This window comes from Pteropus medius, unplaced genomic scaffold (assembly GCF_902729225.1).
Source record: "Pteropus medius unplaced genomic scaffold, Ma_sr-lr_union100, whole genome shotgun sequence".
Lineage (NCBI taxonomy): Eukaryota > Metazoa > Chordata > Mammalia > Chiroptera > Pteropodidae > Pteropus > Pteropus medius.
This window is the reverse complement of record NW_024354569.1, coordinates 197,784-208,642: the sequence shown is the minus strand read 5'-3', so window position 1 is coordinate 208,642 and position 10,859 is coordinate 197,784. Positions and strand designations below refer to the sequence as shown.

General features: G+C 33.0%; 1 protein-coding gene across 1 annotated transcript; it reads right to left on the bottom strand.

Annotated features, from left to right (window-relative positions):
- Positions 1-4,789: 4,789 nt before the first annotated feature.
- LOC120596695 (olfactory receptor 4A5-like) lies at positions 4,790-5,740 on the bottom strand. Its single transcript, XM_039855170.1, has one exon. It carries the CDS (start codon positions 5,735-5,737, stop codon positions 4,790-4,792), a length of 948 nt encoding a protein of 315 aa, XP_039711104.1. The 5' UTR covers positions 5,738-5,740.
- Between the last annotated feature and the right edge of the window lie 5,119 nt (positions 5,741-10,859).

Genomic DNA, 10,859 nt, shown 5'->3' with positions numbered 1-10,859 from the left:
GAAATACATGTTCTATTTTGTATAACCATTTCTTTAGCCCTTTAATTTTTCTTTTCTTTCCCTGATGCTACTCCATATGAATAGGATTGGGGTTCATATTTCAATTTTGATTCAAAGTAGGAGTATGTCTGAGTTAATCAATTGGAAATATGGAAGCTAAAGAGACTTCGAAGGTTCCCTGCGTTGGGGACAGAATTTTACTTCCTGTCCAATGTCAAGAGTGTATAGTAGCAGCAAAAAGAGTTGAGTAACATGGATGTGCTACATTTGCTCCTACAGATTCAACTCTAATTTTTTCCACCTTATTCTGAGTCCAAAGAAACTGATCCCTACAAGTGTATCAACCAAGCAAACTTGCCCTTTAGCTGTTAATTAGGTTCAGCCAATGGGAGGAAATAACAGATCAGAGAGTGAAAAGACATCAAGGTACTAATTCCTCTGTCACTTTCCTTCATGGGCCATGTTTTAGAAATAGCTGTGTCCCTCTGATCAATCTATAGACAGACAAAGGAAGGTCAATACCTTTCTTTGATGTTACAATTATTACCGTGTTCTGCAAAAAAAAAAAAAATTCCTCCTTTTCCCCCTTCATAATTAGGATAGTAATTACTTCCCATTGTTGCAAATACTGGGTACTTCCTTTTTATTTTAATCCTTTAATCTTGCAAACTCTTTGTAAACAGTTTTCAGTTTTCCTTTGAACACTAATATCTGTTACTTTAGGACAGTAACATACAGATGGGGATAATGATTTTTAGTGAATACATTTTTTTAATGGGGAAATACCACAAAATCCTCATTAAAGCAAATAATAAACCAAGATTTCCTCTAGTCACAGTTACTATCTCATGTTTTACTGTTAAATAACAGAATAATATAATAAGAAGAAAAATGAAATAAAATAGTAGAAAGAAAATTATTAAAACAATATCATCATTACTCAGCAATAATCCAAACAAATAAATTGAAAATATGTCATATTACATGAGAGGTCAGTAAAGTAACTGAACTGATTAAACTGATATTTACTAGCTTTCTTGAATACAAGCCATAAAGATTTAGAAAATATAATGTGGAAAAAAAATCTTACATTAATGTAACTCAAATTACAAAATATATGGAAATAAACTCAAAAAAATGTGAACAACCTATATGATGAAAACATACATATAATGTATTATTCCATTGTGTACTTGAAATTTACATTATTTTATTAAGCAATGTCATCTCAATCGTTTTAAATAAATACATAAGAAAAAGAAAACAGAAGAATTGCCGAAGCATCTTAAAGACCTAAATAAAAATACAGATTTTTTTCAAGTTTCCAGATAGATTATTTAGTGTGATCAAGATATCAACTTTTTTCCAAATGAATTCGACATTTAATATTTTGTTTGTAAAGTCTTTATAGATTGCTAAGACCTCTAACATTATTTTAATATTTATGCAGAAAATAATTTTTTAAAACAGAAAATGTTTTTAATTAAAATATTGAGTTGTAGAGATATAAAGCTCCACATAAATGACATAAGGTAACAAGGAATTGGCTTAGAAATAATAAAGCAATAAAAAGAAAATAGTCTAGAAATAGATACATGAGAATTGGGACTTTAAGTATGGTAAATATGACATATAGATTAGGAAAGGAGAATGAATTTTTTTTTAATGTGTTGAAAAGCCTCGTTTTAAGGCAACAGAAAGACACTTGAAAAGATTTAAATTCTTTACACATACACACACCCACGCATTTTCTCTTTCTCTAAAACTTTGTACCACATACATTTATATATGTGTACTCTAGGCTTTAAATATAAAATATAAGGAATTAGAAAACATTTATGAATTTTTATGTAATCTTGAGTTAAATACAGAAAATCTGATGAATGTAATTGACAACATTGAAATAAAGAGTATAACCATTCCACACTATGAAAACACTATCTAGAAAAAAATTTAAGTTTTTTATAATGTATAAGTTCTCTTTTAAATCAATAAAATATTTTGAACATGCCAATTAAATTACAAATTAAAGTATATTTAAGGTAATTCATAAAAGAAGTACTAATGACTAAATACCTCACTATTAATGAAATTAATGCTAATTATTGATTTAAAGTGAGATATAACTTTATTTTGTAAAAATTACAAATATTTATAAAATCTATTTTTTATAATCTAAGTCTTTGGGAAAGAGTAATAAATATAGAGAGAAATTTTTAAAATATGTAAAAAACACAATTTTTATATAATTTTCAAAAGTTTGAGAACATTAAATACCTAAATGAAGACAAAGTTGTATTATATCCAAGGGTTAGAAGATTCGATTGTCAATAGCATAAATACAATTCCAATATAAAAATCTCAGCAGCTTAGATTGTTTTTAACATGACAAGCTGAATTAATATGTATATAAAGAAAAAGGCCCAAGATAGCAAACTCTCTCTTTAAAAAAGACTGATGTTGAAAAACTTTTCCTATCAGATATGAAAACATATTATAAAGTTATATACATAAACATAAGTTTTGAAAAATTGATTACATGACTATAACAGATCAATTAGAATTAAACTCAGACATAAGTGAAAATTCCATATGTCAAAATATGGACTATTTGATAAATGATGCTTAGACAATTGGCTCTCTACATTAGAGTAAAAATTAAATAGGACATTTACTTCACAGTGTACAAAAAAAAATCGATGTTCAGTGGATTAAAATTGAAAATTAAAAAAGATATTTGAAATCTTTTAAAGCAATATAGAATGCTAATTTTTTGGCTATATGATAGAAGATGAATTGTTAAGTAAGATATAGAAGTGCTAACCATGCTTATAAAGACTGAGAAATCTGATTCCATTTAGAAGATTCCATTCCTCAAATAAAATGACAGACGTCTAAAAGATAGAAATTAGTGCACAGGATTCCTAAAGAACTCTGACAAATTAATAATGACAGAGAAACAACCCAGCTCAGTAAGAAAAAATAGCAAAAGACATGAATACACATTTCACAGAAGATGGTAAAAAATAAATGTCCAATATCCATGAAAATATGCTTGATTTCAATAGTAATAATCGAATTGCAAGGTAAAGACACAACGAAGCCATACTCTTATACACATTAGATTTGCAAAAATATCAAACATCTGACAATACCAAGTGTTGAGAGGGATGTAGCATGACAAAACTGCTACACATGGCTTGCAGGCATGTAACTGATAAAACTAGAGAAGAAAATTGTAACCATCTGTGAAAGTGAACACATAAACTGCTGTACACAAAAGTCCTTCAGAATCTCCACAGCAACACTCTGAGCTATATCAAAAACTGGAAGCAATCCAAATGACCACTGACTGATCGGATACATAATCTGTGGTACAGTCAGAAATGGAATAATATGTACCAGGGAAATGATGGGACCAGAGAAACATGCAGCATCATAAATCTTAGACAGTTACCATCGCGGATAAAAGTAAGATTCAGAAAACTATGTCCTACGTAGCATAATGTTAATGAAGGTAAGGAATTGGACAACGCTGAGCGATATATTTTGATATATACACGTATAGTTAACCTATTTTTAACTATGATTGACATTCTGCACTGAGATTACCTCTCGGAAGAGGCAAGCAATGGCATCAGAGAAGTATAGTAACATAGGTAATGTATACTAGGTAAGAGGCTACAAATTTAGAAATAGATGCATATATTATTTGTAGGCATAAAAATATACAAAATAAAATTTTAAAATAAGACAAGTCCAAAGTCTTTTTTAGTTAGAAAAGAAAACTCCTACAAAGCATAAATGATGTTCCATATTACAAAGACAGCAATTCAGTATTCTTCTAAGTATGCAATGTACCAGGATGGGCTACAGACTGAAAAAAATTTTTAACATAAAATTGAAAAGCAAAAGTTTGTTTGTACCAAAAAAAAACCATTATGAAGTTATAATTAAAAATATTTAAGCCGTATTCAACATTTAGAGAACATGATTCTGTGCAAAATATTTCTTTATCCGTATCTTCAGTATCATGAAGACAAAATAAGAAGCTTTATCTACTCTGAAGAACAGCAAAAAATGCACACAAAAACTGCTGAACTAAAGCACAAAAATATGTTTCCAATTTGGATTAGTATAGTGTTCTATACTTTAATCAAGAACTAAAATCTGCTGTCATCGTCAACCATCTCATGTAGGTTCATCCCCACATGTGAATACATCCAACATCCCACTTAACAAAATTGCTCCCATGTAGTGTCTTTAACCAAATATGATATCGTCTTCCATTTAAATATCCTGACCAGTAAATTCATAAATGCTGATTACAGAAGTAATCATAAAAGCAAATGCATGATGCAATTGCAAAAAGCTGCTGTACGAAGAGAATAACATTAAAATTTAAAAAACACTCTTTTACTCCAAAATTTGTTCTAAATATTAACCAAATTGCTTTCTCATTAATTTAGGTAAAAGCGAATGTTCAAAGGTATGTTGTTTATCACTGTTAAAAAGAAAAGAACTCTTTCTTCTCACATCCCATTTTAATGTAAACTCAGAAAAAATAAACTAATAAGGTGAACTTCAATACTTTTCCTTGTAATAAGACAAGTACCTGTACCTTTTATTTATTCCTCTAAAATTTTGGAATTAGATTGATTCTAATCTCAAAAGATGCCTTTGTAAAAATTAAAAAAAAAAAAGCACCCCTAGAGGATTCATTGAATTCACTAAATCACCCATTGTTAGAATTTACTGCATCTTTCTTCAGAATTAGTAACAAATGTGTTTAGTATGGCTGACACATTTTTATTATAGCTACAGATAACTTTTTACAGAAGAGAATTTTCATAGCATTTTTCATCTCCAAATTTCTCAGGGTATATATTAAAGGATTCAACATGGGAGTGATAACTGTATAAACCACAGTTAAGGATTTATCAATGGGGAAGTTGGAGACAGGTCTAATATACATGAAAATACAGGGAACAAAAAACAGGACAACCACTATGACATGAGCACTGCAGGTAGACAGAGCTTTGCGCCTCCCTTCCTGACTGTGACTTTTAAGGGAATTTAAAATGACTCCATAAGAGATTAGTAGAAGGACAAAGATGACCATACAGATTGCACCTCCATTGGCAACCACTGTGAGGCCTACAAAGTAGGTGTCAGCGCAGGCGAGTTCCAATAATGGGTACATGTCACAGATGAAGTGGTCAATGACATTGGGACCACAGAAGGGGAGGCTGTACACAACAAGAATTTGAACCACAGTGTGCATAAAACCTCCAACCCAGGCCATCACCAGTAGCAGAGTGCAAGCCTGTCTATTCATAACCGTTAGATAGTGCAGTGGCTTACAGATAGCCACATATCGATCATAGGCCATCACTACCAGTAGGAAGACCTCAGCGCCTCCAAATAAGTGTTCCAGAAAAAGCTGTCCCATGCAAGCTGAGAAGGAAATTGTCTTTTTACCACAGAGTAAGTCCATAATCAATTTTGGTGAAATGGCAGTAGAGTAAACCACATCCATGAGCGACAGACAGGCAAGGAAGAGGTACATGGGGGAGCTCAGGGAAGGGCTGGCAAAAACAGTCACCACGATGAGCAGGTTGCCCACCAGTGTCACAATGTAGATGAGTAAAAATATGACCAATAGTGCTTTTTGCCCTTCAGGATCCTGAGTGAGGCCCAGGAGGATAAATTCTGTCACATTGTTAGTATGTCCCATTGATTCTTCTATAAGGGCTGTTTCATGGATGGTAGGTCATAGATGGTAGGGACTTGTAATGAAATCATGAACATGACTGTGAACACATCCATTATGCTCTGGATTCAGCTTCATCAATACATCTTCTACAGTGGTTTACACACAATAAACATTTAGCAAATATCTATGAATTCTTCTTCCAAAGAGCCCATTATACCACCCCTTGACAATCAATTTCCTTCAGATATTTTTGCTGAAGCTACAAGTAAGAGGTACTATCTCTAATTTTTAGTGGATCATCCACGGAGAAGAAGAATCAAAGGCCCGACATCAGTCACACATTTTTTTAGAGCCTTCTTTAAACCATGTCAGTCCATGGACAGAAATCAGCAGTGATAAACCAGGAAAGGGTTCCAGGCCTTCAGAAACTCACTCTCTGCTGGTGGCAAAACAACTGTAAATACACTGGCATAGAGTTAAATCCCCTGAGTCGGTAGCACTTGTGGTGAATACCTTTACAATATGAGCTGTGTCACACCAAAAATAAAGTCTCTTCCGTAATAATTCAATACGGTGGTGATCCATGATTAGAGATTCAGTCCTCCATGACTCAAAGGATGTTCACTTTTCACAGATATCTCACTAAATTTCAAGAAAATATTCTTTAAACTGTATGAAGTAACTACAAAATTATTTAGCACATCATTCTAAAATTACTGTGACTGCCAGGATTTTTTTCCCTTGACTGTCCGCTTTAAAGGAGTTATAATTATGCCCATTTAATTTCTGCCTAGCCTACAACTCTTAACACACACTAGTTAGATTTTCAGCAAGTATTTTTGAACTTAACTGATTTGTACCTATCACCAACAATTACATTAGAAGCTAGTACTTTTTATTTCAAAACTTTTGTGGTATCCTATGTATTAAAGGAAGAGAACTAAGACACTGAAAAGAAAGAGGAAAATGGGACGTGGTTTTATTTATAATGTTTCTTAGGTACTGAGAGATCTTCAAGACAGAGCTTCAGGGTCCAGATTTCAAAAAGCAGCATCTCAAGGGAAAAGCCTGAGCTCAGTGTAAGAAGTCATGGAGTTTTGGCCATTGAAAATATAATTACAAGTCTGTCTCACTGGAAAATAAAGAGCTTGAACTGGAAAACCACAAAAACCTTTCCAGTCTAAGTATCTATGATATTTTTTGTGCAGGCTCATCTTATTCTATTTTGCTTTTTTTAAAGACATTTTTATAATTAAATAAAAATTTCCATGCTTATAACTCTGACTCAAACAATGGTAGCCAGTGGTAAGTGGGATTTTATAATTACAGAGAGAGAATAATGACTACAAGGTACTCATTTAGTTTCTACCTATTTAACACCAAAATATCCTCCAGGAGAGAGTGTAGCAGTGATGAATAACACGGGCTCTGAAGCTGCACTGCCTGTGTTGAAATCTCAGCTTCACCACTTCCTGTCTAGGTGACCTTGGGCAATGAAATAAACCTCTCTGTGCCTCAGTTCCATCACGTTTAGAATGGGGTACCAATAGTGCCTACCTCTTAGGTGCTTGTTTCATTACAAGTCAAGTACCTACAACGCTTCCCAGCACCCAGCAAACGTTTGATAAATGACAGCTGTTATCAATGTTCTTGAATGCTTTGCTATGAACAGGGCATCAGAAGGAATCAGCTGAGTCTTTGTCAGTTTGATAGGGAGTATAGACACAGTCGAGGATAAAAAGAATGTTATACCCATAATTCATGAACCTCTCTATGGGCATGGGGCAAGATCGTATGTCTTATAAATTATCCCTTTTAGGTTATATGAGGTATAGCATTTGCCTGTGATGGAATATATTTTGAATAGAAACAAACAGAATAATAGGAAAAATAGTGGGATCCATGAACCTTAGGGTGAGCAAAATAGTGGAAAATAAAAAGAAAGCAAGTATCAAATAGGGAAGAAAGAATTATACTTAAGAAATTAATATCCACATTAATAAGAATATTGAGGTTAATTGATATTATTACTTTTTAAATATCTTCTTCAGCAAGATTTCCTTCAGTGAGGAAGTGCTGCAGGCCCGATCCCCTATGTCTTCCAGGGGTTACTCAGGAGGCCTCTTGAGAAGCAATAACAAATATATACTTAATATATATTAGTAAAAAAAAAAGAAAATGCAAAAAGAAAAAGATTTATTCCTCAGAGTTTCTACAACTGATAAGAACAAAGTTAAACAAGAGAAAATAATTGCACAACTAGAGATACAAATCCAAACTCTTTGCTTATTCACTGCTGAGGAAATATAAACATAATACATCGTAGTAAAGAAAAGAAAATGAAAAAGAATTGATTCCTCAGAGTCCCTACCTACTTCTGATGATAAGGACAAAGTTAAACAACTGAAAAGAATTGCATGACTAGAGATACAAACCCAAACACTTTGCTTATTCACTGCTGAGGAAATTATAGGATTACTAAACCTCAAATGGAGAAGCTGAATCCATCCACACAGATTTGGCAGGGGGAGAAAGGGAGGACTGTGCAGAAAAACCTGAGCTTTCTGTGGGAGCCAACTATGATGAAAACTGTATATGCCTCACTCACATCACTACTCCAGTTCCTTCAGGCATTCTATCATTGCTGATGCTGCAGACTGATAAAGGACCACCCACTGAACCACATAAAGATATAAAGTACTCTCTATCCAATTTTTTCTTTTCCTTTTATTACTTTCTGCAGGATCTGTCAGTGCCCTTACTCTTACTAGTCATCGGTATTGGCTTTTTACCAGGATAAACATTAGCCAGTTAAATTATTCAGATGTAAAAATTGTTAAATAGACATTAGCCAGTTAAATTATTCAGATGTAAAAATTGGGTAAATAAACTCTTCTCACTCACTGAAGTCATCAATGATTCTGTAGATAATAACTGAAAGATGGTGTTACTGGGCTTTCAGCTTAAACCACTAAATTAATAATTCTCTGTTTAAAAACATCATTTAACATACCTTCCTAAAGTATGGCTTTTTTAAAGATAAATTAAAATTTATAATAACAAAAATACCCTCTATAGTACTTAATAATTACAGTTATATGACTCTTGATAAGTGAGAGTAATCAAGGTAGTTTCTGAGAACAGGTTTCTTTATGAAATGTACAAATATGGGTAGCTGTGATAATGTGACAAGATTCTTGCATATCAGCCTTCCATCTAAGAATCTGAAAATCCCACATGAAACCTCCACAACAGGATCCAAAATCCATATCAACCTTCCAAAATAGAATAGGCATTTATTACTTTATATTCTAACACACGTGATATGTATACAATTGCAAGTCCTTCAATTTAAAAGTCTTAAAGTAATCATAAACATTAACATATCATGTAAAATATAATAGACCATCAACCATGATTATAAATTCATTAGACTCTTTGTAATACAGTGCATGATTTTCTTTGTTATTTGGCAAAAGGGATATAAAGACCTGTCAGGATGAAATACCAAAGCAAAAATACATTTTGTATATTCTGGTTAATGTCTGTGTTCTGCCAGCTAAAAATTCTCAATTCAGACTTCTTCCTATGAAAATATATATTTGAGACCTCAGCTACATTTAAATACATTAAATGAATTTTCAATGAGCATCACTTTTTGTTAGGTTAAGAACTCACCTCAGGGCTTTTCATTAGTCTCTAAAATCAGTGTTCCTTTCACTGAGAGTATCTGTAGATACATCATTTGACCACAGAACACTTAATGAACAGCTGATCAGTAGATCTACAGATAATTTCACATGGTCACGCTTTCCATATTTCCACAGAGACGCCACATCGCCTTGCTCTTTCAGATAAGTAGAGCAGTGTCCACTGTGGATGTCTACTATATGAATATCTTTAAATAAAACAAACATTTACTGCACAAAAATAGTAGAACGTTCTATTAGTGGAAATTAACTGGGACAAGTCCCTTATTTGCCAACACAAAAACCTCTCAAACTTTTAAACACTAAAATAGGTAATTTGAACATGCCTCTATTCAGTCCATTATAGTGAGGAAAGCAAGAAGTACTTTATTTTTAAGATTTAGGATAGCATTCACTTCTCTGACCAGTAAGGTCTCTCTGTACCTAACAAGACAAATGCTGGGATTTATTTTCCTGAAATAGCCAGTGACTGAGTGTTCTCAGAGGTAATAGTAGAACTCATTAGCCTTTCTGTCATTCAATCAGCTATCCTCAAGGACACTTCACCCCTAATTAAAAATATGTCTCTACCTCTAATCTAACATCATCCCAGAAAATTGGGACCTTCTACAAGTTTCTGCAAGCAATGAGAGATATCTATGCAAAGGGAACTAAAACAAGAAAACATCTAGAAGACCAGATATCAGTTAAGATAAACTCCAGCCTAAGCAGAATTTTGAGTTTTCAGAAATCTCTCCAGTATTTCTATCAGAAAAGTATTTATTCCATTTATAGGTACAGACATAGCCTCTGGCTTTTTGCATCATTACTGTTTAAAATTTAAAAAAAAAGGTAGGATCATTATAGAGGAGTTTATTTGAATATCTGGAACAAATTCAAATGAATTAACCTCTTCTGGACAGTTCTTTCCCCTAGAACATCCCTAGAGAAAAAAAGATATGAGTCCCGCCAAGAAAGAATAGCAGACAATCCAATGTACAAAAAGCCTCAAATTTGAAAAAAAAAAAAAAAAAGAAGAAGAAGAAGGAGAAGAAGAATAAAGTGAATACTAATTATGAGCTTCAAATTAGGAAATCTTTAGCTAAAGCAAATAATATTTAAGCCAAATGAAAGGAGACCCAGTCTCAGGATCCCTGACACAGCTCCAAGAAAAGGAGGTCCTTCTCCAGCTGCTAGTCTTTGTTCTAGTGGCCCTGAGGCTCAGAGGCAGAGAGACTTGGGGCTGAGGAAATTACTGAAGTTAATATTTGAATTTTAGAAAAGACCAGTAATCACAGTTGAATAGTTTGAAGGCATGGATCTATGTCCATTGAAAGCATAGGATTTTCAGTCAAATAATGCAGTTTCTTATTTTCAGTCCAGTATCACCTGAGTAACTATTTCTGGAAAAAAAAAAAAAAGAATTATTTTTCAAGGGCTTACCTCTATGTCAA